Source organism: Squalius cephalus, assembly GCF_949319135.1.
Source record: "Squalius cephalus genome assembly, chromosome: 21".
Classification (NCBI taxonomy): Eukaryota; Metazoa; Chordata; class Actinopteri; order Cypriniformes; family Leuciscidae; genus Squalius; species Squalius cephalus.
In genome coordinates, this window is record NC_137142.1 from 34,083,217 (window position 1) to 34,110,771 (window position 27,555).

A 27,555-nucleotide genomic window follows, 5' to 3' on the forward strand; every position below is an offset into this window, starting at 1 on the left:
TCAATAATATAGTGACTCGTGTGATTTATAAGGAGAGATTATAATCAAGGTCATTAGTTCTTTATGTTGTGAAGGGCCTTGCTCTGGCCTTTCTTGGCACAAAACTCATGTTCGTGTGCCAGTTATTCTGGATAATGGCGCACAGCAATCAAACTGAGCGTCTCTTTAGTTACCCGGAATCTGGCGACACCTAGTGGACAAATGCTGTAATCTCACTCCCAAAACAAGTGTAAAGTTAAAATACTGGGGGGAAATATGTTTATTTAATATATAACATATAATATATACATTACATTTATTTTATTTACAATTATTTTACCTTGTGGTGGTACTAATAGCAGTCAAAGCAGAGTTTTTTCTCTCTCCTGGACTGTATATTGTATATTAAATAGCACTGTCTTACCACCAGTAAGGTTTTCTGTTCTCCAGGTATTCCCACAGATGAGGAACAGGCTGCGGGGCTGGAGAGACGCGTCCTGCAGGCGCTGAAAAAGGGCCAGGTAAAATATAAATGACATTTTTTGTTTGACCGTAAGATTTGGTGAGTGTTTGGTGTTCATTTTGAAGCACATGTCGTGTTTGATCTGTTCTACAGGATCCATACAGCATATTAAAACCAAAGGAATACACTGGATCCAAAGATGACCCTCATATCGTTCCAAGCATCAATAACAAACGGCTGGTTGGCTGCATCTGTAAGACACACGCGCACACACACACACACACACACACACACACACACACACACACACACACACACACACACACACACGTATACATTCACACACACGCACATATACACATACAAATACACAAATATATACACACGCACACACAAACACACATATATATATTAGGGCTGTCAAACGATTAATCGCATCCAAAATAAAAGTTTGTGTTTACATAATATATGTCTGTGTACGGAGTATAATTATTTTCTATATATAAATACACACACATGCATATATATATTTAAGAAAATGTGTTATGTATATATAAAATATTTATATATATATAATATAAATTATATATAATATAAATATATATACACAGTATATACATGCAAATATTTCTTAAATATATACACTCACCTAAAAGATTATTAGGAGCACCATACTAATACTGTGTTTGACCCCCTTTCGCCTTCAGAACTGCCTTAATTCTACGTGGCATTGATTCAACAAGGTGCTGAAAGCATTCTTTAGAAATGTTGGCCCATATTGATAGGATAGCATCTTGCAGTTGATGGAGATTTGTGGGATGCACATCCAGGGCACGAAGCTCCCGTTCCACCACATCCCAAAGATGCTCTATTGGGTTGAGATCTGGTGACTGTGGGGGCCATTTTAGTACAGTGAACTCATTGTCATGTTCAAGAAACCAATTTGAAATTATTCGAGCTTTGTGACATGGTGCATTATCCTGCTGGAAGTAGCCATCAGAGGATGGGTACATGGTGGTCATAAAGGGATGGACATGGTCAGAAACAATGCTCAGGTAGGCCGTGGCATTTAAACGATGCCCAATTGGCACTAAGGGGCCTAAAGTGTGCCAAGAAAACATCCCCCACACCATTACACCACCACCACCAGCCTGCACAGTGGTAACAAGGCATGATGGATCCATGTTCTCATTCTGTTTACGCCAAATTCTGACTCTACCATCTGAATGTCTCAACAGAAATCGAGACTCATCAGACCAGGCAACATTTTTCCAGTCTTCAACTGTCCAATTTTGGTGAGCTCGTGCAAATTGTAGCCTCTTTTTCCTATTTGTAGTGGAGATGAGTGGTACCCGGTGGGGTCTTCTGCTGTTGTAGCCCATCCGCCTCAAGGTTGTGCATGTTGTGGCTTCACAAATGCTTTGCTGCATACCTCGGTTGTAACGAGTGGTTATTTCAGTCAAAGTTGCTCTTCTATCAGCTTGAATCAGTCGGCCCATTCTCCTCTGACCTCTAGCATCAACAAGGCATTTTCGCCCACAGGACTGCCGCATACTGGATGTTTTTCCCTTTTCACACCATTCTTTGTAAACCCTAGAAATGGTTGTGTGTGAAAATCCCAGTAACTGAGCAGATTGTGAAATACTCAGACCGGCCCGTCTGGCACCAACAACCATGCCACGCTCAAAATTGCTTAAATCACCTTTCTTTCCCATTCTGACATTCAGTTTGGAGTTCAGGAGATTGTCTTGACCAGGACCACGCCCCTAAATGCATTGAAGCAACTGCCATGTGATTGGTTGATTAGATAATTGCATTAATGAGAAATTGAACAGGTGTTCCTAATAATCCTTTAGGTGAGTGTATATGCATGTGTGTGTATTTATATATAGAAAATAATTATACTCCGTACACACACATGTATTATGTAAAAACAAACTTTTATTTTGGATGCGATTAATCGTGATTAATCGTTTGACAGCCCTAATATATATATATATATATATATATATACACACACACACACACACACGCACACGCATAAACACACATAGTCACACACAAGTGAACACGCATGAAAGCATGCTCGCACACACACACACACACACACACACACACGCTACTGCACTTTACTAAGCTGTTGGATTTGATGGAACTGATTAGCTATAAATGAGACAATGCAAAAGTACAATAATTGATTTCCAAGGCAGACTCTGCTAATAAAGGCGTCTCTCTTGTGTTGTGAAGGTGAGGAGGACAACACTGCGATCGTGTGGTTCTGGCTTCACGAGGGAAACGCTCAGCGCTGCCCGTCCTGCGGCTCGCACTACAAACTGGTCCATCACGAGCTCCCACACTGACCTGAGCTCCCGACACACACACACCTGCACTTCTGAACCGCAGTGCCTATGCCAAACATGTACAGGACTCAATAATAAAACAAGCTAACACAATAAAGGACTGTAATGAGTTTCTGTTGCAGTGTAATGTGGAAAAAATATCACAACATCAAAACTAGAAAATATTGTGTTTATTTACAATTTACAAACACAAGAAAAATGTCAGCATTTATTTCATTGCTTCCACATATTCTTCAAAACACACACACACACAAAATGGCACAGCAACTAGTAGCGCATACACGCACACACACACTCGTGTGTGACGAGTGTTTTAAGAGTTTTAACTTGAATGTCCTGCACCATGAACGAGTGCAATAACCCAACTCACTTATTTTTATTGGTCATTTATTATTACTCTGAATTATTACATTTTTAAATCACGCAAACTTCTTAAGTTCTGTTAGCCTTTGCATGTCCACTCCCGCATATGATGAGCATTATTACAGTGATGATGATGATGAACACATTCAGACACGCTCCGGCACCTGATAGCAGATTTTGGTACTTACTCAAATCTCTGAAAACAAAACAATAAGTCTCAAAAACAATCTGTGTTAGTTTTTAGTTAAGGCATATGTCACAAAAAGTGGTGTAAGATCCACTTTATTTTTAAGTCATTTAGAATAAAATCATATTCTATATAATTATAAATCAAAACATAAAAAAAAAACAAGTTTTGTAGTGTAACTGGTAACACTGTACTCTAAGGTAATACACGTGAAACCCGAAAAATTAGAATATCGTGCAAAAGTTTGTGCATTTCAGTAATTCAAATTAAAAGGTGAAACTAATGTATTTAGTATGTATAACTATAAACGCATGCATGATTATACTTTTCAGAGGACCGACATTTCTGCATTTAAAATCTTTTTTTTAAATTGATTTCATGTAATAAACATTTTTTGAGATTTTGAATTTGGGGTAATCGTCAAAATTATAACTTTTGCACGCTATTCTAATTTTTTGAGTTTCACCGGTATACGCTAATATTAGTTCATATCATTAACGCTAAAACATGTCATCTCTACATACACTAATACATTTTTAGCAGTAAATGTACAGTAATCGTAAATGCATGTTAACAGTAGCTAATGCATTTTGAACGGACAATGAATAGTGTATTTATAAATGTAAATCACTACAGTGAATTTATAAATGAACGCTGTTAGTTGTTTATTATGCTAATGTTAGCGTATTGAACCTTATTGTAAGTGTTACAGGTTAAAAAAGAAAAAAGAAGTGCTTTCCAGCACACGAACGTCACCCAAACCTAGCGAGTAACAAAATGCTAATATACAAACACTTGACATGTGTCAGTCCCACTGGGATGCTGTACTTGCAGATTGGAGAGTCTTTATTTCAGTAACTGATGATTATTCAGATGCATGATCAATCAAACATCTCTATGCTAGTTTCAGCGTGCTGGAGCGTGTGTACCTGCGCCTCACACCAGGTTGAAGCCCTGGTTGTGTTCGATGGCCTGCAGCAGCTTCTCTCGGAGCGTGTCTCTGCTGGTGTACTTGGGCAGATCCAGCAGGTTGAAGCATGTGTGCGCTACAGGGAAATACTGCGGGCCTCCACCCGTGGGCTGGATCACCAGCGCCAGGCTCTTCATGCCCATGATGGGGATCCGGTCGCTGCCCGTCACGAACACTGGAGGAAACCACAGGAAGACGCCGTCAAAATACACTCACACTGAGAGACCATCTTTTTTTATTTATTTTTCTCACTTTAAAAATGTTTGATTATCGTGCAAAAGTTCATGCATTTCAGTAATTCAACTTAAAAGGTGAAACTAATATATTATATAGACTCATTACATGCAAAGTGAGATATTTCAAGCCTTAATTTGTTATAATTTTGATGATTATCGCTTACAGCTTATTCAAAATTGTAGGGCTGTCAAACGATTAATCGCGATTAATCGCATCCAAAATAAAAGTTTGTGTTTACATAATTTATGTCTGTGTACGGAGTATAATTATTTTCTATATATAAATACACACACATGCATATATATATTTAAGAAAATGTATTATTTATATATAAAATATTTATATATAATATAAATTATATATAATATAAATATATATACACAGTATATACATGCAAATATTTCTTAAATATATACATGCATGTGTGCGTATTTATATATAGAAAATAATTATACACTGTACACACACATGTATTATGTAAAAACAAACTTTTATTTTGGATGCGATTAATCGCGATTAATCGTTTGACAGCCCTACAAAATTTCTGAGATTTTGAATTTGGGGTTTTCATAAACTGTAAGCCATAATCATCAAAATTTTAACAAATTAATGCTTTAAATATCTCACTTTGCATGTAATGAGTCTATATAATATATTAGTTTAACATTTTAAGTTGAATTACTGAAATACATGAACTTTTGCACGATATTCAAATTTTTCGAGTTTCACCTGTAATTGTACATATCCCCCACATATCCTTTGTTATCCTCATTGGGATTGTTTCATGTTTGTAAAGCAGTTTATGGTACGGCTCCACAATACTCGGTGAAGCTCATTAAGCCTTATAAGGCAAATACATCACTAAGATCCTCAAAAGTACGTCTTCAATCCAAAGGTGATCGTGCTTTCGCTGTTGCTGGTCCCAGATTATGGAACGACCTACACTTTTTTTGTTAGATCTTCCCCAACATTAAATATTTGTAGGTTTCTTCTTAAGTCTCACTTGTTCTCTCTTGTATTTTAAGTCACTCTTTTAATGGGTGTTGTACTTTTTTTATTGTTTATCTTGTTGTTTTGTTCTCGATTATGTGTTACGTAGAGCTGTTTTGATTTAGATTACAGCACTTTGGAGCTACTGTGTGGCCTGGAAGGTGCTTTATAAATAAATAAATACAAAATACAAATACATATGTAGGAAAAAATTAAAAAAAAGAGAGAAAAAAAAAGGGGGGAGATCAGAAGACAGGAGGAGCCAAGACATACCCAATTTAAAAGGAACAATTATTGATATCCCCAATAAAGTAACAAATACACCTGAGAGCGATTCTGAAGAACATGTTAGGTGTGTTTCATCCTGATACACTAGTAGTTTAGAGACAGTTAACTCTATCACTAGGGTTGCCAACTTCAGCAAAGTACGGGACAATCTTGGCTCTTCATAGGAAAATAATGGGACACAAAATATTTTTAACAGTCAAGTATGTATAATTTTTTATGTATAATTGAATTCTAAAAAGATTTCAAAGGTTGGAATCATATTTAGGTTGGGTATATGCAAAACTAGACGGTCATATGTGACCCTGGATCACTGGTCTCGAGTCGCACGGGTATATCTGTGGCAATAGCCAACAATACATTGTATGGGTCAAAATTATTGATTTTTCTTTTATACCAAAAATCATGAGGATATTAAGTAAAGATCATGTTCCATGAAGATATTTTGTAAATTTCCTACTGTAAATATATAAAACATTTATTTTTGTGAGTGAATGCAGCACAATCGCCAACATAAATGAACAACTTTAAAGGAGATTTTCTCAATGTTTCGATTTTTTTGCACCCTCAGATTCCAGATTTTCAATAGTTGTATCTCAGCCACATAGATATGGTCATATCATAACAAACCATACATGAATTGAAAGCTTATTTATTCAGCTTTCAGATGATGTATAAATCTAAATTTCCAAAAACTGACCCATGTGACTGGTTTTGTGGTCCAGGGTCACACATGGCGTATTCCTGCATGCACATACGAGACTACACAAACTCTGCTCCATATGGGTTTAATTCTGAACGCTACTTTGACTTTGTTGTCTTAAATACGGGACGATGCCGTCTTACACGGAACGCTTGTCAACCTTGAGAACTGAGGTTTGATTCCACCACAACAACACAAGACTGTGTAACACAATAATACTGCACGTTTGCAACGGGTTGACCAGGTTTTTACATGCATATAATTGTGTTTCTGTCCTTATGGCAATACACTACAGGTGAATAGGGAAACATACTTTACTATACTTACCCAGCTGATTAATCATAGTACATTAAGATGTTTTTTTTGTATTACAAGTTTTCTGAAATGTTATGTTTAAACATGCAAATGAAGCATTATCTCATGCACTAATTTGCAATGCATACATTTCCAGAAAGGAAATCAGAACATTGGATAAAGCAAAAATTATATTCTTGTTTGCTTGTTTTTTGACATATGTGACCCTGGACCACAAAATCAGTCACATGGGTCCATTTTTTGAAATTGAGATGAATACATCACCTGAAAGCTGAATAAATAAACTTTCCATTGATGTGTGGTTTGTTAGGATAGGACAATATTTGGCTGATATACAACTATTAAAAATCTGGAATCTGAGGGTGCAAAAAAATCAAAACATTGAGAAAATCTCCTTTAAAGTTGTTCATTTCTGTTCGCGATTGTGCTGCATTCACTCACAAAAATAAATGTTTTATATATTTACGGTAGGAAATTTACTAAATATCTTCATGGAACATGATCTTTACTTAATATCCTAATGATTTTTGGCATAAAAGAAAAATCAATAATTTTGACCCATACATTGTATTGTTGGCTATTGCCACAGATAAACCCGTGCGACTCGAGACTGGTGACGTGATCCAGAGTCACATATTAGAGACTATCCAGAACAAGATTCCGGATTTCTCTCTCTTTATGACTCCAGAAATCAGAAAGTACTGTAATGAATGATGTGTTGAGGACTGTGTAAATCTAAACTCAAAGATGAATCACTTACGCAGGAACTGTTTCTTCTTCTCCAAAGGCAGCTCGTGAAACACTTCCCAGAACATCTTGATGGTGGGGTGATCCGCCCAGTACTCGTTCTTATACTCCGTGCTCTGAGAATCAACACACACACACATCAAGTGAATATACAACAGCATCAAAACACTTCCAAACACATACTGTCTGTTCAAGCACAAAAACAGCAGGAGTCCCAGCTAATTTGTACCTTCTCTAATTCCTTCCAGTCGTAATTGGTGTTTCCTATGACCATGGCCTGCAGTTCGCTGGGCTGGAAGAGCTCCAGGACTTTCCCTCCACACACTTTGTGAAATCCAGCGTGGAAAGCACTGAACTGAGGAGCCACGGAGGTGTTGAATATATAATTAACGTAGGCCTTGACAAACTCCTGCCTGGTAAGGTTGAGAACAGGTTATTTAATATACATTAATCAAATCGATAATACATCCACTTTAAACATTCTACTGACTATAAGTAACTTTGCGACTACGGCCCTGTTTACACCTGGTGTTAAGATGCATTTTGGTCGATCGGATCTCAAGTGGACGACGCTATATACAGGTGTAAAATGCTTTGAGCTTGTCCACTTTCAACCACTTCCAGAGGTAGTTGGAAACACATTCGACCGGATTGCTTTCGTAGTGTAAATCCTCATGTGATCGAATGTGTTCGTTCATCTTCAGACACAAATTAAGATATTTCTGATTAAATCTGAGAGCTGTCTCACTCCTCCACAGGCTTCTCTGTTATTGAAACTTGCCGGCCCAGAAAGTTAGTAAAGACAATGTTTAAAATAGTCCAAGTGACTACAGTGGCTCAACCTTAAGTTTATCAAGTGACGAGAATACTTTTTGTGTGCAAAAATAACGACTTTATTCAACTCTTCATTTTCTTCTGTGTTTCTCTGAGTGAGTTCACGTAGTGTAACAGCGCAGCGCTTCTGGGTTGTACGTCAGAACGGAGGCTCACTATTGGCCGACGCTGGTCATGCGTGTGATGCTGGCCAATAGTGAGCCTCCGTTCTGACGTACAACCCAGAAGCGCTGCGCTGTTACACTACGTGAACTCACTCAGAGGAACACAGAAGAAAATGAAGAGTTGAATAAAGTCGTTTTTTTTTTGTGCACAAAAAGTATTCTCGTCGCTTGGACTATTTTAAACATTGTCTTTCAATAACAGTTTCAATAACTGAGAAGCCTATGGAGGAGTGAGACAGCTCTCAGATTTAATCAAAAATATCTTAATTTGTGTTCTGAAGATGAACGGAAGTCTGACGGGGTTGAACAACATGAGGGAGAGTAATTACTGACAGAACTTTCATTTTTGGGTGAACTAACCCAAATGCATAAACATTATGGGAAGAGCGCTGGACCGACAGGATTTAAAGTTTGTCGGCTGGAGACCCAAGTTTGGTTTGAAGATGAAAAATGTACCTAGCTCAATGTTCTCTCACCATTCCTGATTTCTAACACACACTCACAGCGTTCGGCTGGTCTGGAGGCTGTCAGAGCAGAAACTAAAGCTGCTGCTCTCCGTATGTTTTCCTGTTTTCTCCGGTCGTGTTCATATGTAAATTGCACGAGCTTATTTCGTCCATTAGATCTTTCAAAAGATCTGAAAAAGCCCATACATTTAGACTCTCCCCTCGAAGAAATCAGGACAGAAGTGTTTGAAAGTGGACAAAAGAGGCGGATTAAAACACCAGGTGTAAACGGGAGTGTGTCTCCCTCGTCTACTTGTGATCCGATCGACCAAAACACATCTAAACACCAGCTGTAAACAGGGCCTACATGTCAACAAGCAGTCATTAGAGTAATACTAGACTGTATATCTGCTAACTCTTTATTGTGATGCTCCTCAACAGACATTCTACTAACTATAAGTAACTTTGCAACTACAACTTAACTTAATCTACTAATCTGAACCCTAAAATCTAACCGTAACCAAACACTCTGCTAATACTCTAATGGGAGTTAGTTTACATGTAGTTGCAAAGTTACTTACAGTTAGTAGACTGTCTAGTGGACTATCGAAATAAATTGCAATCAAAAACAGGAATTCATATGTGAAATTAAGTCACAGGGTGAGTTAATAACAGTCAATAGTCACAATGATCGTGATGAGAGAATGTAAATATAATACCTGTTGGATTTGTTGACGCTGATGTCCGTCCCGTTGGGTATCAGCTCTAACACCTCTGTGGCACCAAAATTTTCCTCTGTGATCTGTAATTATAATAACGACTGTATTTGCATTTTTTTTTTTTAAATGAAGCAAATGTTTAAAATGACATTACATGCAAACAACACTTTAACTTGTTCTTACTGTGAAATTCAGGCAGTAAGTTTCCTCCAAATCATCCTCCGTGTAATCCAGCAGCTGCTGAAGACTCCTGAGGATCCACAGAGAAAACATCACATCTACACTAAAACCACCCCTACATTCCCTAAAAGGGGTCATATCATTCATTTTTCAAGATTATCACGTAACCTCTATCTTCTAAGGCCTCTAAGTAATTCATTATAATTGATAATAATGTTCCACCCCTTTTCTGACCCTTAAAGTGAATCAATTTTTACCGAACAACTCCTCAAACACACACGTTTCTGAACTCAGAAAATGTGCCATTGACGTTATTGTGTCCAAATGATGGTTTATGTCCACAATGTGTCATCAAACATCTCAAACCATCAAAGATAGTTTGATTGTTCATGATATGAGCTCTCAAAACCTAAAAAGAAGCACAAAATCAAAGCGCCATTAATCGGTTGTGAACGCACCTTCCTACGTCAGGCATGAGCTCCTTCAGGTCCTCTAGAGTGGGCTCTTTCTTCAGGAGCTTCTTGTACAGCGCTAGCGGGAAGTTCAGCTCCACTATAGTGAGGTTATAGATGGCCAATCCACAAATGACCCCAATCAGGTGGAACAAGTCGATGTCTTCAAACGTCTGCAGTAAAGCATGAGTGAGACTGACATCCTCATCTTACACTACAGTCGCTTCATCAGTGGCAGATCTGATATTACCAAGTGAGTGAGATATGAATGAATGATATCATTTTCTTTTTAATGATTATATTTCCTATGTATATTCTTTAGACATTTTCAATGATGATTCTTCTAATCATGTTTTTGATCTTGTTTTTTCTAATTAATGTATTTTACATATAAAGTGGTTGTACTTTTGTAAATGTGAGGTCTAATGTTTCCTAACGTTCTAAAGCCAATATTTACATGAATATGGTATTTTTTTCTTTAAAAACTGGCTGTAGTAAATTAGTGTATGTACATTTAATAATCTATCTATCATTTCATCCATTCAAATATCCATCCATCCAAATATCCATTCATCCATCCATCCATCCAAATATCCATCCATCCATCCAAATATCCATCCATCCAAATATCCATCCATCCAAATATCCATCCAAATATCCATCCATCCATCCAAATATCCATCCATCCATCCAAATATCCATCCATCCATCCAAATATCCATCCATCCAAATATCCATCCATCCATCCAAATATCCATCCATCCATCCAAATATACATCCGTCCATCCAAATATACATCCATCCAAATATCCATCCATCCATCCATCCATCCAAATATCCATCAATCCATCCAAATATCCATCCATCCATCCGTATACATTATGATGTATGAAGAATACAACTTGTTTTGTCTGATTTACTTCAATATACAGAAGTAGTACAGTAAAGAATCTATAAATGAGATCAAGTGTGTGATATCGAAAACGTTTCGTCTTTGCACTTCTGCTTTTTCATGGCCTTTAAATAAAGACTTTTGACGATTTTTTCTCAAAGGACATAGCACGCTTTCTTACTATACCTTGTGAGCGAACCAGATGAGTCTGGACTCCTCGTAGTATCTAAACATGCCATATTTAGGGTCTAAGAGTTCTTTCATGATGAGCAGGAAGAACTCTTTTCTCACGCCGCCAGCGTCCACGGCCTCCTCTCCAACAAAGATCACCTGCAGAATAATAGCATTAAAAATCACAGCAGTAGCAAAAGAGACAGAGCGCATTTAGGCCATGCCCACATCGGGGGGGTGGGGGGTGGGGTGGGGGGGATACAACCGTCTACATTGGCTTTGTATTGTGTGAAGCTGCCTCCTTGTCATTTCTGACTTATAACAAAAAACAACGATGTCTAAAAGCGGCTTTGTGACCGGGTGTACAGCAAACAAGCTAAGAAACCCAGAACCATGTTTTTATAAACTGTCAACCCCAAAAACGAGAATGATATAGAAAATGAGTTCCATTTTGTTTTCTACTGTCCATTTTATTGTGTGATTTTTTGTTTTGTAAGATAAAATCAGCGATTGATTTGGTAAATATGGATGATGCTCAAAGACTGAGATGGCTGCTCACATGTGAAACATATAAACTAGCCAATTATCTTGAGAAAGCATGGAAGAAGAAGAAAAAAGCTCTTCATCGAGATGATCTGTAGATGAGGATTTGTTTGTATATGGTGTGTGTGTGTGTGTGTGTGTGTGTGTGTGTGTGTATATGTGTATTGGGGTGGAACGGTACATGTATTCGTATTGAACCGAAACGGTACGGGCGTCACGGTTCGGTGCATAAATTTACACGGAGAATACACGGTATAAAAATAAATAAAACTCGCGTGCAAATTAATTAATGTAATGCGGAACTACTGTTAGATACGCGGGTTCTTTAGGGACACCTAATCTGCAGCCCCGCCTTAGCTCTGAAGTGAGAGAGAGAGAGAGGGAGGAAAAGTCACAAAGTGTTTACTTATATTTGTGTGCGTGTGTGTGTGTGTGTGTGTGTGTGTGTGTGTGTGTGTGGTGCGCGGGCGCGATCAAACAGTGGAAACATAAAAACATACTCCGTCATTTTGTTTATACAGGACATCATTCAAACTGCAAAGTGCTTAAGTTACTGTTAATTTAAATTTTAAGGAAAACAAATATATTAATCTGAAATGTAGCAAATTCATTTTCAATTCATTCAGGTACAATTACCAAAAATATCTCAAGGTCTTTTTGTCTTTTTATTAATTTAACTAATAAGCTAATTATATAAAACTATTGTCAGTGCACTACAAATAAACTGGTTCTATTCCTTTACTTTATTAATAAACTTATTTAAAAAATACAAGGCTTAAGACATTTATTTTCCTTTGGTGGAACAGCCTGAGACATGCATAAGCCTTTTGCATTTTTGTTTTGCTTTTCCCTCCATTGTACCGAACTCGTACCGAACCGTGATGTCTGAACCGAGGTATGAACCGAACCGTGACTTCTGTGTACCGTTCCACCCCTAATGTGTATGTATACATGTGTGTATGTATATATTTGTATTCATGTATTTCCCCGAATGATTTGTATATGCGACCGGAAGATGTTTGCTAAATAAGTTTGTGGTGTCTTGTAATCCAATGTGGGATGGGCCAAATGTTTGGCATGACACAGAAATAAAATGTAACTAACGGTTAACTAACTAACTAACTAACTAACTAACTAAAAACCTGACATTTAGATATTTGACTTACCAGTGACAAATTGTTTACTGCACACGTAATGTATATTTAGTGCATACTGAGTGTCAGGATCCCACAATTGACCCATTCTTCCTGCTGATGCTTCACGTCTTATTGCCTGTATCCACTTTTGTGTCCTTAAGCGCTCGTTTTTTTTGGGTCGACATCTTCGTTTCTTAGCTTGTTTGCTGTACACCCTGTCACACAGCAGCTTTTAAACATTGTTTTGTTTTTTGTTATAAGTAAAAAATGACAAGGAGACAGCTTCACGCAATACAAAGTCAATGGAGACGGTTGCATCGTGGTTTTCAGATTATAATGCATGAAGACACACAGATTAAGGCAAACTTGTTTACCTTGAGCGGCTTCTTGTAATCAACGTTTTTGGACTTCCTCAGCACCTCCATGGAGTCTCCGACCACGTTCTCTCGCCGTACGATGAGTATGAGGCAGGGGTTTACGGACTCCACTCCTCCACCAGAGAGGAACAGCGAGTGCAAGTTCTGTCTCTGAGCCTGGTCCACGGCTATCTGATCACACACAGCACTGTGAGCGCACTAGAGTAAAGCATGATGTCAAATCTTCAGAAGCGGCAGAGCTCTCTCACCTGCATCTGGATCACGGCATCAGTCTGGAGGAGCGTCGTCTTCGCCTGAGCGTCAAAAACAAACGGGTATTTGCACAAGATGACCTGAGAGTCCATGACCTGTTCGAGACAGACGGGAGACAGAGGAGAATGTGACTATGATTTGAGATTAAAGTGAAAATCCAGCTTTTAATGTTGCTTATATGCCTATGGGGTGTTTTTAATATGCTTTAAGACAAACCAAGTGTAAATTCATAAGTCGACAGCATTGCTGAGTATTTCCTCCTTAAAACTGCAGTGAACCAAAGACAGTCTCAAAAACACGCTTTGAAATCGCTGGTGTTTCTGACGTCACAAACTACCTTGTAACCAATCAGATCAACGTGTGATCGTCAACCAGTGGATCTCTGAGCTGAGTGAGTGAGTGGAGGCGGGGCTCATTTGCATATTCATAGAACCACGAATACTAAATGAGGCAAGGGTGTCGAGTTACAGTCAAGATATTTTAAGCAGGGTTCTCAAGTCTCACGCATTGGCCGTGAGACACACGCAATTCAACCAGTTCACACGCTCACACGGCACACCGTGTATTTCTCACGCTGAAAAGGCAATGCCAACCAAGTTGTCCTACAAGCTTTATATATAACGTTGTATATGAGGCGCGGGCATACAAAGTGAAGTTTCCTGCCGCCAGCACGTATCTCGGCCAGATTGCGTTCGTTAATAGATGCGCGAACACATAGATATTATATGATGATGTCTATGCGCGAACACACGGAAGTTGACGGAACATTCTCGGCCACCGTACGTTCGTTACTAGGTAACCAACAACATCGCGCGAACACACGTCGTGATGATGGAGAAGGTAAGTTGGAAGAAAGCTCGTCTAACATTTTAAGGCTAGAACATTTAATATAAAGCCCATCGTATACATTATTATTGATGCAGTCAAAAACTCTACAACTACTTTGCAACCAGGCCAGAAGCTTTGGCTCAGTTTGGCTAGCTTACATTATCTGAAACTAAGGGAAATGTTAGTGGGTATGGGAAGGAATGAAGATGTATTTCTTCATTTTATTTTAAATCAATTTAAATGTATTTATTTTATTTTAAATTATATTATATATTATACTGTATTAATAGTATTTCTAGTTACATTAAGGCTACATACGTATTAAAGCAGAGTGCTCTGGGTAATATTTTATATCCTGTCAAAACATAACGTTACATTAATCATTGATTGCCATTGCATTTGTATTTTTCAAACACTTGCAACACAAAACACATTTCATAAGCTGGAGTGTGTACTCTTTCTGTACACACACACACACACACACACACACCTTAATAATACTCTAATATGTCATTTGTTCTCAATGTCCCACCACACAATAAATCATTATACCATTTTGACTAGACACATTCAAAATGCAAAAATATTTGTTTTTCCAAACTGTTTGGAGCAATTTGTTATATTTTTGTAACTTAATTGTAATTTTGAAATATAACATTAAAGAGTATATTTGATGTGATTAATTGCTCTGTCATTTATCAGATTTACCAATTGTTATAATTTCAATTTGTGCTGGTTAATTATGAACAATGGGTAAAATTGGGGGGGGCGGGGCCAGGTGGGGGCGGGGCTCCATTAGGGCTCCTCCCCCAACCGCATTTGATCTCACTCCAAGATTTTGATAAAACTTGAGAACCCTGTTTTAAGACATGAAAAAATGCTTAAATATGTCATTCTGGTGATCAAAGATGAGTTTTAAGGGATAAAAGGGGGACTTTAAGAAAATCTAGCAAACTTTTCAACAGTAGTACAAAGTTAGTTTGATATAAGATTACTCATAGCATTTTATAAGATCAAATAAGGTCAAGCCGGCCCACTCTTGAGCTCCAGCGGGCGAAGCTAAACACTAAGTGCGAGTAGACGACACACGAGTGGATCTCTGAGCTGAGTGAGTGAGTGGAGGCGGGGCTCATTTGCATATTCATAGAACCACGAATACTAAATGAGGCAAGGGTGTCAAGTTACATTCAAGCTATTTTAGGGCATGAATAATTTTTTTCACAGGAAAAAACTTTTAAATATGTAATTTTGGTGATTAAAGATGAGTTTTAAGGAATATAATTAAAGGAAAAGTGTAATTTTTACACATCTAGCAGCACCAAACAGAACAACCAAAATAAAAGACAAGTTTCAAACACAACCTAATTCTGTTCGGTGCTGCTAGGAGAACTACACACTTTTTGAGCAAAGCACTGCTCCGGATGTGTGAGAGTGTGTGTGATCACTACTCCTAATGTGTGTGCGCTAACTTGGGCATATGGGTTACCACACTTGGCCTTCACATGTAGCTTTAAAATTCAGGAGTGTAAAATGAAGCTGATTACCTTTGAACAATGCAAACTCACCAAAGAGAACATCTGCTGCTGAAACCAGGTGACATAATCATTCCTGATGTCAATGAGCTCATCCAGCTCGTGAATATAGAACTTGTCATACTGGATGATCTGGCCAGCACGCTCATTAACCTGCAACACCATAATAAGAATGATATTAGCAAATTACAATATGGTTCCAATTGCTAACTACTGTACATTTCACCAGCAAGAATGAGAAGAACTTCATGTTAACTAATGTAAAGTACAACATTATGAGTGGGTAGTAAGACAAGCATCAGAGATTTTAGAGGCATGCCATTTTAAATGATTTGGTACACACTAATTCTACTTTAGTATTTAAGACAGATGTTTCCCAAAATGGGGCACAGCCAAGTGTCTGTTCACTAGGGTTGGGTACCAAACTCTATACTTATAATGTCACCGACCAAATTACGTTAAATTACAGCAGTCTCACTATATGAGAACATGAATGCATGAACTGCATCTCCAGAGCCACTTCATCAGAATTTTACATTTCATTTAAGAAAAACTATCATTGTCATATCATAAACACACAGAGACTCAAAGGTCTTTAGGGCAACCCGTCAAAATAAAAGTTTGGTTTAACTTGACAAATATATTACTGTTGCATTGTAGAATTTAGATATGACTCAATGTAATAATAATAATAAATTATTATCAAAATGTTATTTTTTCTTCTGGTTTAATTTTAACAGTATAAAGCTCAGTTAAGCAGCATGTTGTTTGACAAAAAAGTTTGTTTAATTTCATATGATATAAAGATAAATTAAATTAATGTTTTATGTCTTCATTTGATTACCAGAAAATACACAACATAGAATTTGAGGAAAACAAAAAAATTTCATAGAAAGGAAGATTTTTGTATAAAAAAAAAAAAAAAAAAAAAAAAAAAATTAAAATTGTTTTTATGAATATACAAACATCACAGGCAATGGCAGACAGCGACTTGTATGACTTGTATGACACAGACTATAAATGACTAAAAGTTTCTTCTCATTTATTAATGTCAAGTACCTCTAAAGTACCGAAAAAAGGTACCGTTGGGTACCGGCACAGAATTTCATGAACCGGTTAAAATGTAAACGGTACCCAAACTGTTCACCAACTGTGGAGCTCACCGAGTGGAGGATCTCCAGGAGTTTGAGGGAGGTGTGCAAGAAGCAGGTGAAGATCCTCTGTTCGGAAAGTGGGATTCCCAGTTTCTGCATCCGCAGCAGATACACCACCACCTCCTTATAGAGCTCCACCAGCCTCTGGAAGACCGCCGGCTCAAACCTGGACCACCAGTTTCCTTAAAACAAAAAAACACATTAAAATAACAATGGTTAAAAACCTACATGTAAAAGGGAGATTCTTAGAAAAACTACCAAGAACTTGATCTTCAACACAGATTTAAACCCTGAATAAGACCGGATGAATATAGTAGGTAACACTTTACTTGAAGGGGTGTGCATAAGACTGACATGACACCTTCATATTCATGACATAACATAACATAACACATGTCATGAATATGAAGGAGGTTTTATGCACGTTTATGACAACTGTCAGTAAGTGTCATTCCCTCATTTATGTCGTTTTTAATGCAAAGATGACATTGTTTGAGATGTCTTTATTATGACAACTTGACATAAACAAATACATCATAACCTGTTATAAATATGTCATAAACATGACATAACAGATTAATCATCAAACTTAAGAAACTACTTAGCTTTATGGGTTAACATTACATTAAACTGTCATGTGGTTTGTTTTGACATTGGCGGTCATGAGGCCATTATAACTGTCATTATATTCACTTTTTTTCAGTATTCCAGTATTAGTCATAAAATAATTTGACAGTATTGACACTTAATGACATTTTAAAGACAAATTCAATTTGTACCACTGGAAAAAAAAGTGGTCAGAAATATAATGTAATGTTATCCCATAAACCGAAGTAGTTTCTTAAGTTTGATGATTAATCTGTTATGTCATGTTTATGACATATTTATGACAGGTTATGATGTATTGGTTTATGTCAAACAATGTCATCTTTGCATTAAAAACGACATAATTGAGTGAATGACACTTAATGACAGTTGTCAAAAACATGCATAAAACCTCTTTCATATTCATGACATGTGTTATGTTATGTCATGATTATGAAGCTGTCATGTCAGTCTTATGCACACCCCTTCAAGTAAAGTGTTACCATATAGTATTACAGTAATGAAAATTATTTTATTTTTTGCATGCTACCACAATAAGTATTTGGGGGAGCAAATGTGCTTAACTGCCTTTAAAACAATGTCACAATGCAAAAAAAAAAAAAAAAACCCTCAATGATCCCAAGCAATAATGTTCCTTGTGCAAAAGTTGATATAATTTTGTTTTTGTTTTTTGGGTTGAATTATGACCCAGACATTTCGTCATGAGATTCACCAACAAACTAAATTATCAAACAAGAAAATAGTTGAAAAAATTATCTCCTTGGTAAGAAATTCTTCTTATGCCCTAACTTAACCTTTTTTTTATTTTTTTTTTAGAAGTGGAATTCACAAAATATTGAGCATCAGGAAGACAGGATGATTCCTGAATGGCACGGCCTCAGGCACGCTGTGAGACGAAGCACTTACGCTGTGAATGTGTCAACATGATGTATTCAGAAATACCTACCAATGTGCAGAAGTTGACCATTGCCTATTGTACACTAATAGTGCACTACGCATATGGCAAAAGTGGCCATTGTGTAAATGCATGCAGTTTGAAAGAAGTTAAATTCCTTTTAACTTCAAAAAACAAAACTGGCTTAGAACGTAATGGTCCGACTGGTCTGGGAATTTTCCTAGGTAAGAGAAGAAGTCTTTTAAAGAAGTAAATTTGCGGATCAATTCATAAAAATTGTATCTCTTTATATTAAGCCTTTTTGTACACAGACACCACATTATACAGAACATGTTTGATAAAATACTGTTCATTCAAATAAGTCATAATTTAGCACTAATTTAATTTAACACAAGCTGTTCTCACTGAGATGATCCAGTCAAAAAAAAAAAATCAAAGCCAAAATAATTATTTTGTAAAACATTCAAATATAAACATTTCACTTCCTATTATTTTTATATAAATTGAGCAGTAAAATATATTTGATACAAAAATATCGGTAACCCTTTACAATAAGGTTCATTAGTTAACATTAATGTATGAACTAACATGTACATGTAACAATACATTTGTTACAGTATTTATTCATCTTTGTTTATGTTAGTAAATAAAAAATGCAGTTGTTCATTGTTTATTCATGTTAGTTCACAAACTAATGTTAACAAATACAACATTTGATTTTAATAGTGAATGTTGAAATTAATACTAACTAAGATTAATAAATGCTGTAAAAGTATTGTTCATTATTAGTTCGTGTTAACTAATGTTAATTAATGAACCTTATTGTAAAGCGTTACTGAAATATTTGCTAACTGCTGATTTTGGACCAGCAAAACATTGTTCAGTGTTTTACAAGAGCCGTGACGAAGCCCGACACACAGATTTCCTCTCACAGAGGATGGGACGTACCGAGCACTTTGATGGGGGTGTCCTTCAGGCTCACGATGGCCTTGGCGAAGGGAATGGTGAGGGTGGTGTAGTTGCTGGGGCTGCTGAGGAGCGGACACTCGGGCAGCGTGAGGTACAGTCTCAAAGCCTCGATGTCTGGAGGAGAACTGCTCAATCTGGGGAGGAGATGCTTCTCCAAACTAGCGGCTATCTGGATTAGGATAACGCATGCATTGGTTACATCAGGAATGATGAGGACTTGAGGAGCAGAAAATTACACTACCAGTCAAAAGTTTTCGACAGGTAAGATTTTAATGTTTTTAAAAGAAGTCTCTTCTGCTCACCAAGGTTGCATTTATTTGATTAAAAAAACAAAACAAAACACAGTAATATTGTGAAATATTATTACAATTTAAAACAGCTGTTTTCTATGTGAATATACAGTAAAGTGTAATTTATTCCTGTGATCAAAGATGAATTTTCAGCATCATTACTCCAGTCTTCAGTGTCACATGATCCTTCAGAAATCACTCTAATATGAGGATTTGATGATCAAGAAATTTTTCATTATTATCAATGTTGAAAACATCTATTTAAATGTTTATTTCAGGATTATTTGATTTATAGAAAGTTCAAAAGAACAGCATTTATCTGAATTAGAAAGCTTTTGTAACATTAAACACTATCATTCAAAAGTTTGGGGTCAGTAAGTTTTTTTGGGGAAATAAATAAAAGAAATCAATACTTTTACAATACTATCAATCCTTCAAAACATCAAGGATTAATTAAACTGATCAAAAGTTACAGTAAAGACATTTATAATGTTACAAAATATTCTATTTCAAATAAATGTTGTTCATTTGAACTTTCTATTCATCAAAGAATCAACATTGATAATAATACTGAATGTTTGATCATCAAATCCTCATATTAGAGTGATTTCTGAAGGATCATGTGACACTGAAGACTGGAGTAATGATGCTGAAAATTCAGCTTTGATCAAAGGAATAAATTATATTTTAAAATATATTAAAATAGAAAATATAACTATATTACTGTATTTTTAATCAAATAAATGCAGCCTTGGTGAGCAGAAGAGCATCTTTTAAAAATGTTAAAAATCCCAAACTTTTGACTGGTTGTGTACATTGGTTTCATTCATGCTGGAAACATAAAAACAAGTGACTCACAATCTGTGAGATTTGTGGGTAATCAGACTGGATGAGCCTGTGGTAGAGCAGCCGGGCCGTGTTAATGTCCACACCTGAGCACTTACTGCTAGTGCTGTAGTGATCCGGACTGCTGCAAAACACAACACTCGTTAGAGAAACCATCACTGTATATATACACTATACAAGATGTGTTTTGCATGTATAGCATCTAGTTACCTTCCAGACAGAAAACTTCCATTGAGACAACTCGCCGAAGAGAACACAAGATCAATCTCGCTGCAAGAGACGCAAAGACACATCATTAGTATGATCCGTGATCCGTATGGACCAGGCCTCACGGTTCGGCACGCATGTGATCCGCGGATTAACTGCTAAGTTTAACTATCATAGAGTGAAAGTTTATCATTTGGACGTGCTTTGTCTTGCCAATTTACACATTCAAACACATTTTAAATGCGGAAAATCGGGATTTGCGCGTTATCTGTGACTCAAACACCGAATTGATTCCTCTTTCGCGTTTCCTTGCCCTTGAACGGACACATAAACACAAAATTATGTCTAAATACCCATCTCGGCAAGATTTCTCTCGGTTCTGTCAGAAGTGAATAGTTGAGAAAGAAACCGGATGTTTGTTAGTTTATTCGGTGATTAGTCTTAAAGTGACAGCAGCCTAATATTCCTGCTGTTGTCCGTGTCATTAATGTTCATAAAACAACAAAATACAGCTTTAACAAAGATGAACCTATATTTAATTTCTATCTACAGTGAACAAATAGTGTTATTTTACATTTAGGCCTGTAATTTCTGAAATTAATTTCTGTACCTGAAATCTACTGTTAGACTTTGTAACTTGTAATTTGTGTATTTTTTCCTATTTTATTACCGACTGTTCTCTTGTCTTTAATAATGTTTGAACTTTATTAAAGTACTTCTAGAGATCTTTCAGTAAAAAATGAAAAGCAGAGTTACATTAACCCCCCCCATATATATATATATATATATAAAACATTTTTTTTTGTTTTTTTTCGATCCGAAAAACGCTCAGATCCGTGGCTCAAAATCCGTAAATGACCCGGACCGTGAGTTTTGTGATCCGTCGCACTAGTTCAGACAGCTTCATGAAGTTATGAAAAGCAGTACTTGGTGATTTCTGGTGACAGTCTCCCATGACCGTGATTGAGCCATTTCTGGATGACGTCAGCGCTGAGTGTGTAGATCTGTCCGTCAGGTCTGGTTATCCTCACATCCAGAGGAGGGCTGTCGTCCTACAGGAATAAAGCCGAGTCATTTAAACGGGAACACCAGCGAATGGCCAATCGCTACAAAGGCAACTGTGCAAACTAACACATACTGCACATTTTTCGGATGCTGATATGTCATGTGACCATGTAAAACAGGATTTGTGTGACACGAAATATCTAAACATTCAGATAAATACAGTATCATTAAATAAATACAAATTAGACAGCTGTTCCGGTTTCATTCTGGTACCATAATAACGAGGAACATTTAATAATGATGTAACCACAGGTTTATTTATAGCACTTTTCACAATCCAATCAAATCTTAATACATGTGTCGTCAGCTTGACCCTTGACCTCTGCTCATACCTGAGATAAAGCATAGGGAGCGAAGCTCTGGTCTCCTCCAGCGTAGATCCTCTTCACACAGTAACTCTGTTCCGCCTCTGAAATACACAGCCCTGTCAAATCTGAAACATCACCACATGGTTTTCTTGGGGTGCGTCTCAATCACAATCAACTCAGTATATCGAGTCACAGTATACACACATTGGTTCACTGATGAGTGAACAAGTTGTCATCACGTACAATAGAGGTTATGCGTGTGACGTAAAACAGTAGAGAATGGTGCTTGCAACGCCAAGGTCACTGGGTTCGATTCCCAGGGCAAGCATGAGCTGCTGATAAAGTGTGTACCTTGAATGCAATGCAAGACGCTCTGGATAAAAGCATCTGCCAAATGCATGAATGTAAATCTCAGTCTATCCCTGTTTTGAGATGTAGCTAATCCGGATGGGGCTTTTTGTCTGATTGTATTTCAGGACGGGTCGTTTCTGCTCAGGAAGAGCTCTGGTGTGGACGCACAGCAGCCGTACACACTCGTGGTGTTTTACAACGGCCGAGTTTACAACATCCCCGTCCGCTACATCGCTTCCAACAAACAATATGCTCTGTGGAAAGAGAAGCAAGGAGAGGAGGTAAAGAAGGACATGGTGATGCACTGACCCTTAAAAGAATTTGGACACTTAAAAGTCATTAAACAGAAGTTGCGATAGTCTTTTCTTCCCTATTGTGACGTATATCCAAGAGAATCGGCTTCTGGAACAAGATCACATGTAGGCTTGATTTTGTCCACTGGGAATTGATTGGAGAGAGGGATAGTGGCAGGTCGATAGTGAAATGCTACAACAGAAACTAACTCTAACACGCAGATTTCGCAACCAGTTTGCGGCGTCGCAATTTAGAAGCTGCATCCTTTAAAGGGCACGATCGAGGCAAATCCCCTAAAGGGGGATTTGCAGTTATCATTTTGTGTCAATATGCTGAATTTAGGGGTAAAATCATACACTATATATTGTATTGTTATACATCAATTAAATATTTACCATCGTATATTCTGCATAATTTGGACGCTTTTAAATAAACACTGACAAAAAACTATACAAGTTTTAGGGCTGGACGATGTTGATATAACATTGATATAAGTGATTATCCGGATTTAGACCTATATTGTATTTATATAAAGCGTTCACAGGCAAATTGGCTTTATGTATTTCCCCAGCGTCGAAGTCAGGCTCATATAAATGTCAGGAAACACGATTCCTGCTGCATGTCAATATACACGGATCACTGGATCTTTGGTAAGTTGTAAGAAACACTATATCGAGTCTTAAACTGATAATCGCTCGTTTTACTCGCGGTTTCTCAGTTTCCTATATTAAATCCAGTCACACAGCAGCTCTTCTGCCACTCAGTCCGGCTGAGGGAGTGTGTTCCCGCGGGAAAGTGACGTCAATGCATACTCTCTATACTAGAGTTTCCCCTTTTCCACCAGGATGGTTTGTATCCTCGAGACAGAGCCGGTTCGCAGCCAGGAGAACAAACGGTGCCTTAATGCAGCTACGTGTTGCTTTCCTGACTATAACTCATCTAAAATAAAATAGTGAGAGTCCCGTTGTGTTTTGCAGGGAGTGCTGAACTTCTGTTTTGCTGTTCACAGTACCGGGAGTGATTCTAGTGTACCAGCAGCCTGCATAAATCATAATGTCTATCCAATCTGGAGATATACTGAAAATGAAACCATTGATTCAGTCGCGCTCTCGCACTGGGTCTCTCTCGCGTTCTCAGTTTTATATATTTAGATATAAAGAGCAAAGTTATTACATTGCTAAACGAGACTGCCATAGACAGCGACAGCATTTCTCTGTGGGGTGGTGTGGCGCAATGGATAAGACACATGCCTTTGGTGTGAGAGACCCGGGTTCGAATCCACTGTGAGACACCAATGTGTCCCTGAGCAAGACACTTAACCCCTAGTTGCTCCAGAGGCGTGCGACCTCTGACATATATATAGCAATTGTAAGTCGCTTTGGATAAAAGCGTCAGCTAAATGAATAAATGTAAATGTAAATGTCTACCCCGGGCTCCATTCGAGACCAGCATTTGAGTTGAACTGATCTGTCCAACCTGGTATCCCGTTTCTGCAGTAGAAATGTGCAGAGGCTGGGAACCCGAACTGTGTCGGTGGAAAAGGGGAGATATTAACTTACATTTAGAGTACATTTACATTTATGTATTTGACATATGCGTTATGACTTACATTGCATTCATGGGATACATATTTTTTTTATCTGCTTACACAACCCATAATCCTGGGAGTTGCTAGAGCCATGCTCCACTGTTTAGGAATTACTTGAAGCCGGCACAAAAACATGCATGTTCAATATGCACCATATTTTTACTAAATCTAAATCTAAGCATTTTCCTAAATAAGCCATTTAGACTAGGTATTTTATCTGTTAAACAGAGTTATATAAAGGGGTGGTTGATTATGATTTCAATTTTCTAACTTTAGTTAGTGTGTAATGTTGCTGTTTGAGCATAAACAACATCTGCAAAGTTACAACGCTCAAAGTTCAGAGCAAAGAGAGATATTTTATTTAACAGAAATTGCTTTTTAAGGACTACAACAAACGGCTGGTAGAGACTACAATGAGCTTCTTCACGGGTTAGTGACATCACAAACCCTAAAATTTACATAAACCCCGCCCCCAGGAACACAATTTTTTGATCATCATGACAGAATATGCTAATCAGTGACTAGAAGATAGTCTACATCAGCTTCATAAATTCATCAACTAACCATTCAGAAATGTCCTGTTGCTCTACATGTTGTCACTTCTTCTTGAGTCTCTCCATCTTAGTCCGACTACGGTTTGAATATAAAAGGCTAAAAGTTTTTGAAATTTTCAGTGTGTGTGTGTGTGTGAGGTAATCGGAGCTGCTAAAACACGAGCTCATGAAGCTCCGCCCCCTGTGCCGGGAGCAGCAGCTCATTTGCATTTAAAGGGTCACACACAAAAACGGCGTGTTTTTGCTCACCCTCACAAAGTTACAGTTTTAAAAAAAAAATGAAAAGGGCATTATAGGACCCCTTTAACATAAATAAACTGCATGAGATGCATTGTGTTATGCATTAAGTCAGTACCACTGGATGCATTTGAGAAATCCTGAGAAGGACAGCTGTCTGGGAAAGGAATTCTGTTGAAAGACTTCATGTAAACAAAGTCAACCCACCGATATCCATAGGCACGGGATCAGTATGGGCTCGCCAGCAGCCTTTCACAGGAGCGGGACTGATCCGGTTGTAGGTCGAGCGCGTCCCGAGCTGTCCGTTTCCCCCGAGACCAAACGACTCAATCTTTCCTGATGAAGGGACGAACGCCAAAGTGTGCTGCCTTACATGCAGGCGAAGACAAAAGCAATTCATGTTCTTCATGATTAAAAAAATACATCCCGAAACACTTTACAATAAGGTTCATTAGTTAATGTATTAACTAACATGAACTATCAATGAGCAATACATTTATTAATCTTTGTTCATGATAGTTAATAAGAATACAGCTGTTCATTGATTGTTCATGTGAGTTCACAGTGCATTAACTAATGTTAACAAATACAACATTTGATTTTAATAAATGTATTAGAAAATATTGAAATTAAAATGAACTAAGATTAATAAATGCTGAAAAAGTATTGTTCATTATTAGTTCATGTTAACTAATGTTAATTAATGAACCTTATTGTAAAGTGTTATCATACATCCTTATAAAGAAGCTTATGGGTAGTCGGTCTCAAGCTTTCATATAGAAAACGTAGACAGACATTGAGCTCAAATGAAACAATGATTGTTTATGGATTGTTTGATACTTACCTACCACAAGCGATCTGTGCAACCACATTCCCCATCAGTTCAAACACCTTCCTGGGGTTCACCTCATGGTTTGTGGTGTTGTGTCCCAGCTGACCGTACCCACCAGCTCCAAATGTAAACACACCTCCCTCCTACAATAAAAATCAATAATTACTCATCATATAGCCTAAACCTATATAAATACAGTGATATAGCAAATATTGCCACAAAATGTGACTCTTATCATCCAGCTTTTTACATACGTCCAACTTTATCTGCAAACATACTTATGTAAAGCGATATATACTATATTTCAAAAATATCAACTTTCTTTTTTGTTGTTGCTTGTATCGTTGCAAAATGTAAACTATATTATCGCCCAGTTCTAATCTGCTAAATGCAAATATAAGGCATTAAGATATCAAGAGAGCTTTAACACTTGAAAGTGAGTGACACACACACAAACAGATGCACACCAAAAGTGCTAGTGTGAATATATTATAAACATTAACATCATCATTTTCTGCAAATCTGCATTGAAACAATGTGTAGTATGAAATGTGCAATACAAATAAATTTAACTTGATTTAATCTAAATCATGGCAATTCCTTCTTCTGAATGTACAGCATTTAATTAGGGATGCACCGAAATTTCGGCAGACGAAAATGGCGTTTTTGGTTCCCGAAGGACGCGCACGTACACAGAGAGGTACGTTTCACGAATTGATTCCTCTTTGAATCTCCGTGTGCGCTTGAACGACACATACACACAAAATTATGTCAAAACACCCGTCTCTGCAAGTATTCTCGTAAACACAGTCGGTTATGTCTTAAGTGAACATAAAGAGTTGAGAAAGAAATCGGATGTGTATCATTATATTGGATCAGTGCATTCGGTCTTAAAGTGACAGAAGCCTATAAATACCTGCTGCAACAAAAACACAGCTTTAACAAAGATTAATCTATTAATTTATACGGTGAACTATAGTGTTATTTACATTAAGCCTAATTATTACATATCTGTACTTGAATACACTACAGTTAGACCTGACTTTATTTGTAACTTTGTTATATTGTGTTAATCTATGCTTGGAATTAGTGTATTTGATCTTAACCCCCCCATTTTTTTAATTCAGCATGATTAAAATGGTTGAATTTCATTAAAAAAGTCTAATATTAATACAATTATACCTAAATAAGCTAACTTAAAATAAGAAATAAATAATTTTGGTTACACTTTATT

General features: G+C 37.2%; 2 protein-coding genes across 5 annotated transcripts in view; one reads left to right on the forward strand and one right to left on the reverse strand.

Annotated features, from left to right (window-relative positions):
• cox5b2 (cytochrome c oxidase subunit 5B2) overlaps positions 1–2,912 on the forward strand; it is a 3,318-nt gene extending 406 nt beyond the window's left edge. Inside the window, exons 2-4 of the mRNA XM_079855652.1 lie at positions 430–500; positions 596–695; positions 2,690–2,912. Of these exons, the coding sequence (XP_079711778.1) occupies positions 430–500; positions 596–695; positions 2,690–2,802 (284 nt within the window). The 3' untranslated portion in view covers positions 2,803–2,912. The remainder of the gene's footprint in view (positions 1–429; positions 501–595; positions 696–2,689) is intronic.
• Positions 2,913–2,958: 46 nt separating this feature from the next.
• herc4 (HECT and RLD domain containing E3 ubiquitin protein ligase 4) overlaps positions 2,959–27,555 on the reverse strand; it is a 35,658-nt gene continuing 11,061 nt past the window's right edge. Inside the window, exons 7-25 of one of the 4 annotated variants that reach the window (XM_079855642.1) lie at positions 26,334–26,464; positions 25,697–25,857; positions 22,490–22,566; positions 22,020–22,144; positions 21,096–21,155; positions 20,898–21,009; positions 19,729–19,918; positions 17,289–17,461; positions 16,159–16,278; positions 13,762–13,860; positions 13,511–13,684; positions 11,473–11,616; positions 10,401–10,567; positions 9,946–10,012; positions 9,763–9,845; positions 7,829–8,012; positions 7,613–7,715; positions 4,282–4,497; positions 2,959–3,361 (exon numbers count right to left, since the gene is read on the reverse strand). In XM_079855642.1, coding sequence (XP_079711768.1) covers positions 4,289–4,497; positions 7,613–7,715; positions 7,829–8,012; positions 9,763–9,845; positions 9,946–10,012; positions 10,401–10,567; positions 11,473–11,616; positions 13,511–13,684; positions 13,762–13,860; positions 16,159–16,278; positions 17,289–17,461; positions 19,729–19,918; positions 20,898–21,009; positions 21,096–21,155; positions 22,020–22,144; positions 22,490–22,566; positions 25,697–25,857; positions 26,334–26,464 — 2,379 coding nt within the window. In that variant the 3' untranslated portion in view covers positions 2,959–3,361; positions 4,282–4,288. Of the gene's footprint in view, positions 4,498–7,612; positions 7,716–7,828; positions 8,013–9,762; positions 9,846–9,945; positions 10,013–10,400; positions 10,568–11,472; positions 11,617–13,510; positions 13,685–13,761; positions 13,861–16,158; positions 16,279–17,288; positions 17,462–19,728; positions 19,919–20,897; positions 21,010–21,095; positions 21,156–22,019; positions 22,145–22,489; positions 22,591–25,696; positions 25,858–26,333; positions 26,465–27,555 lie in introns of all 4 variants that reach the window. The other 3 variants (XM_079855641.1, XM_079855640.1, XM_079855643.1) reach the window with 3 other exon arrangements.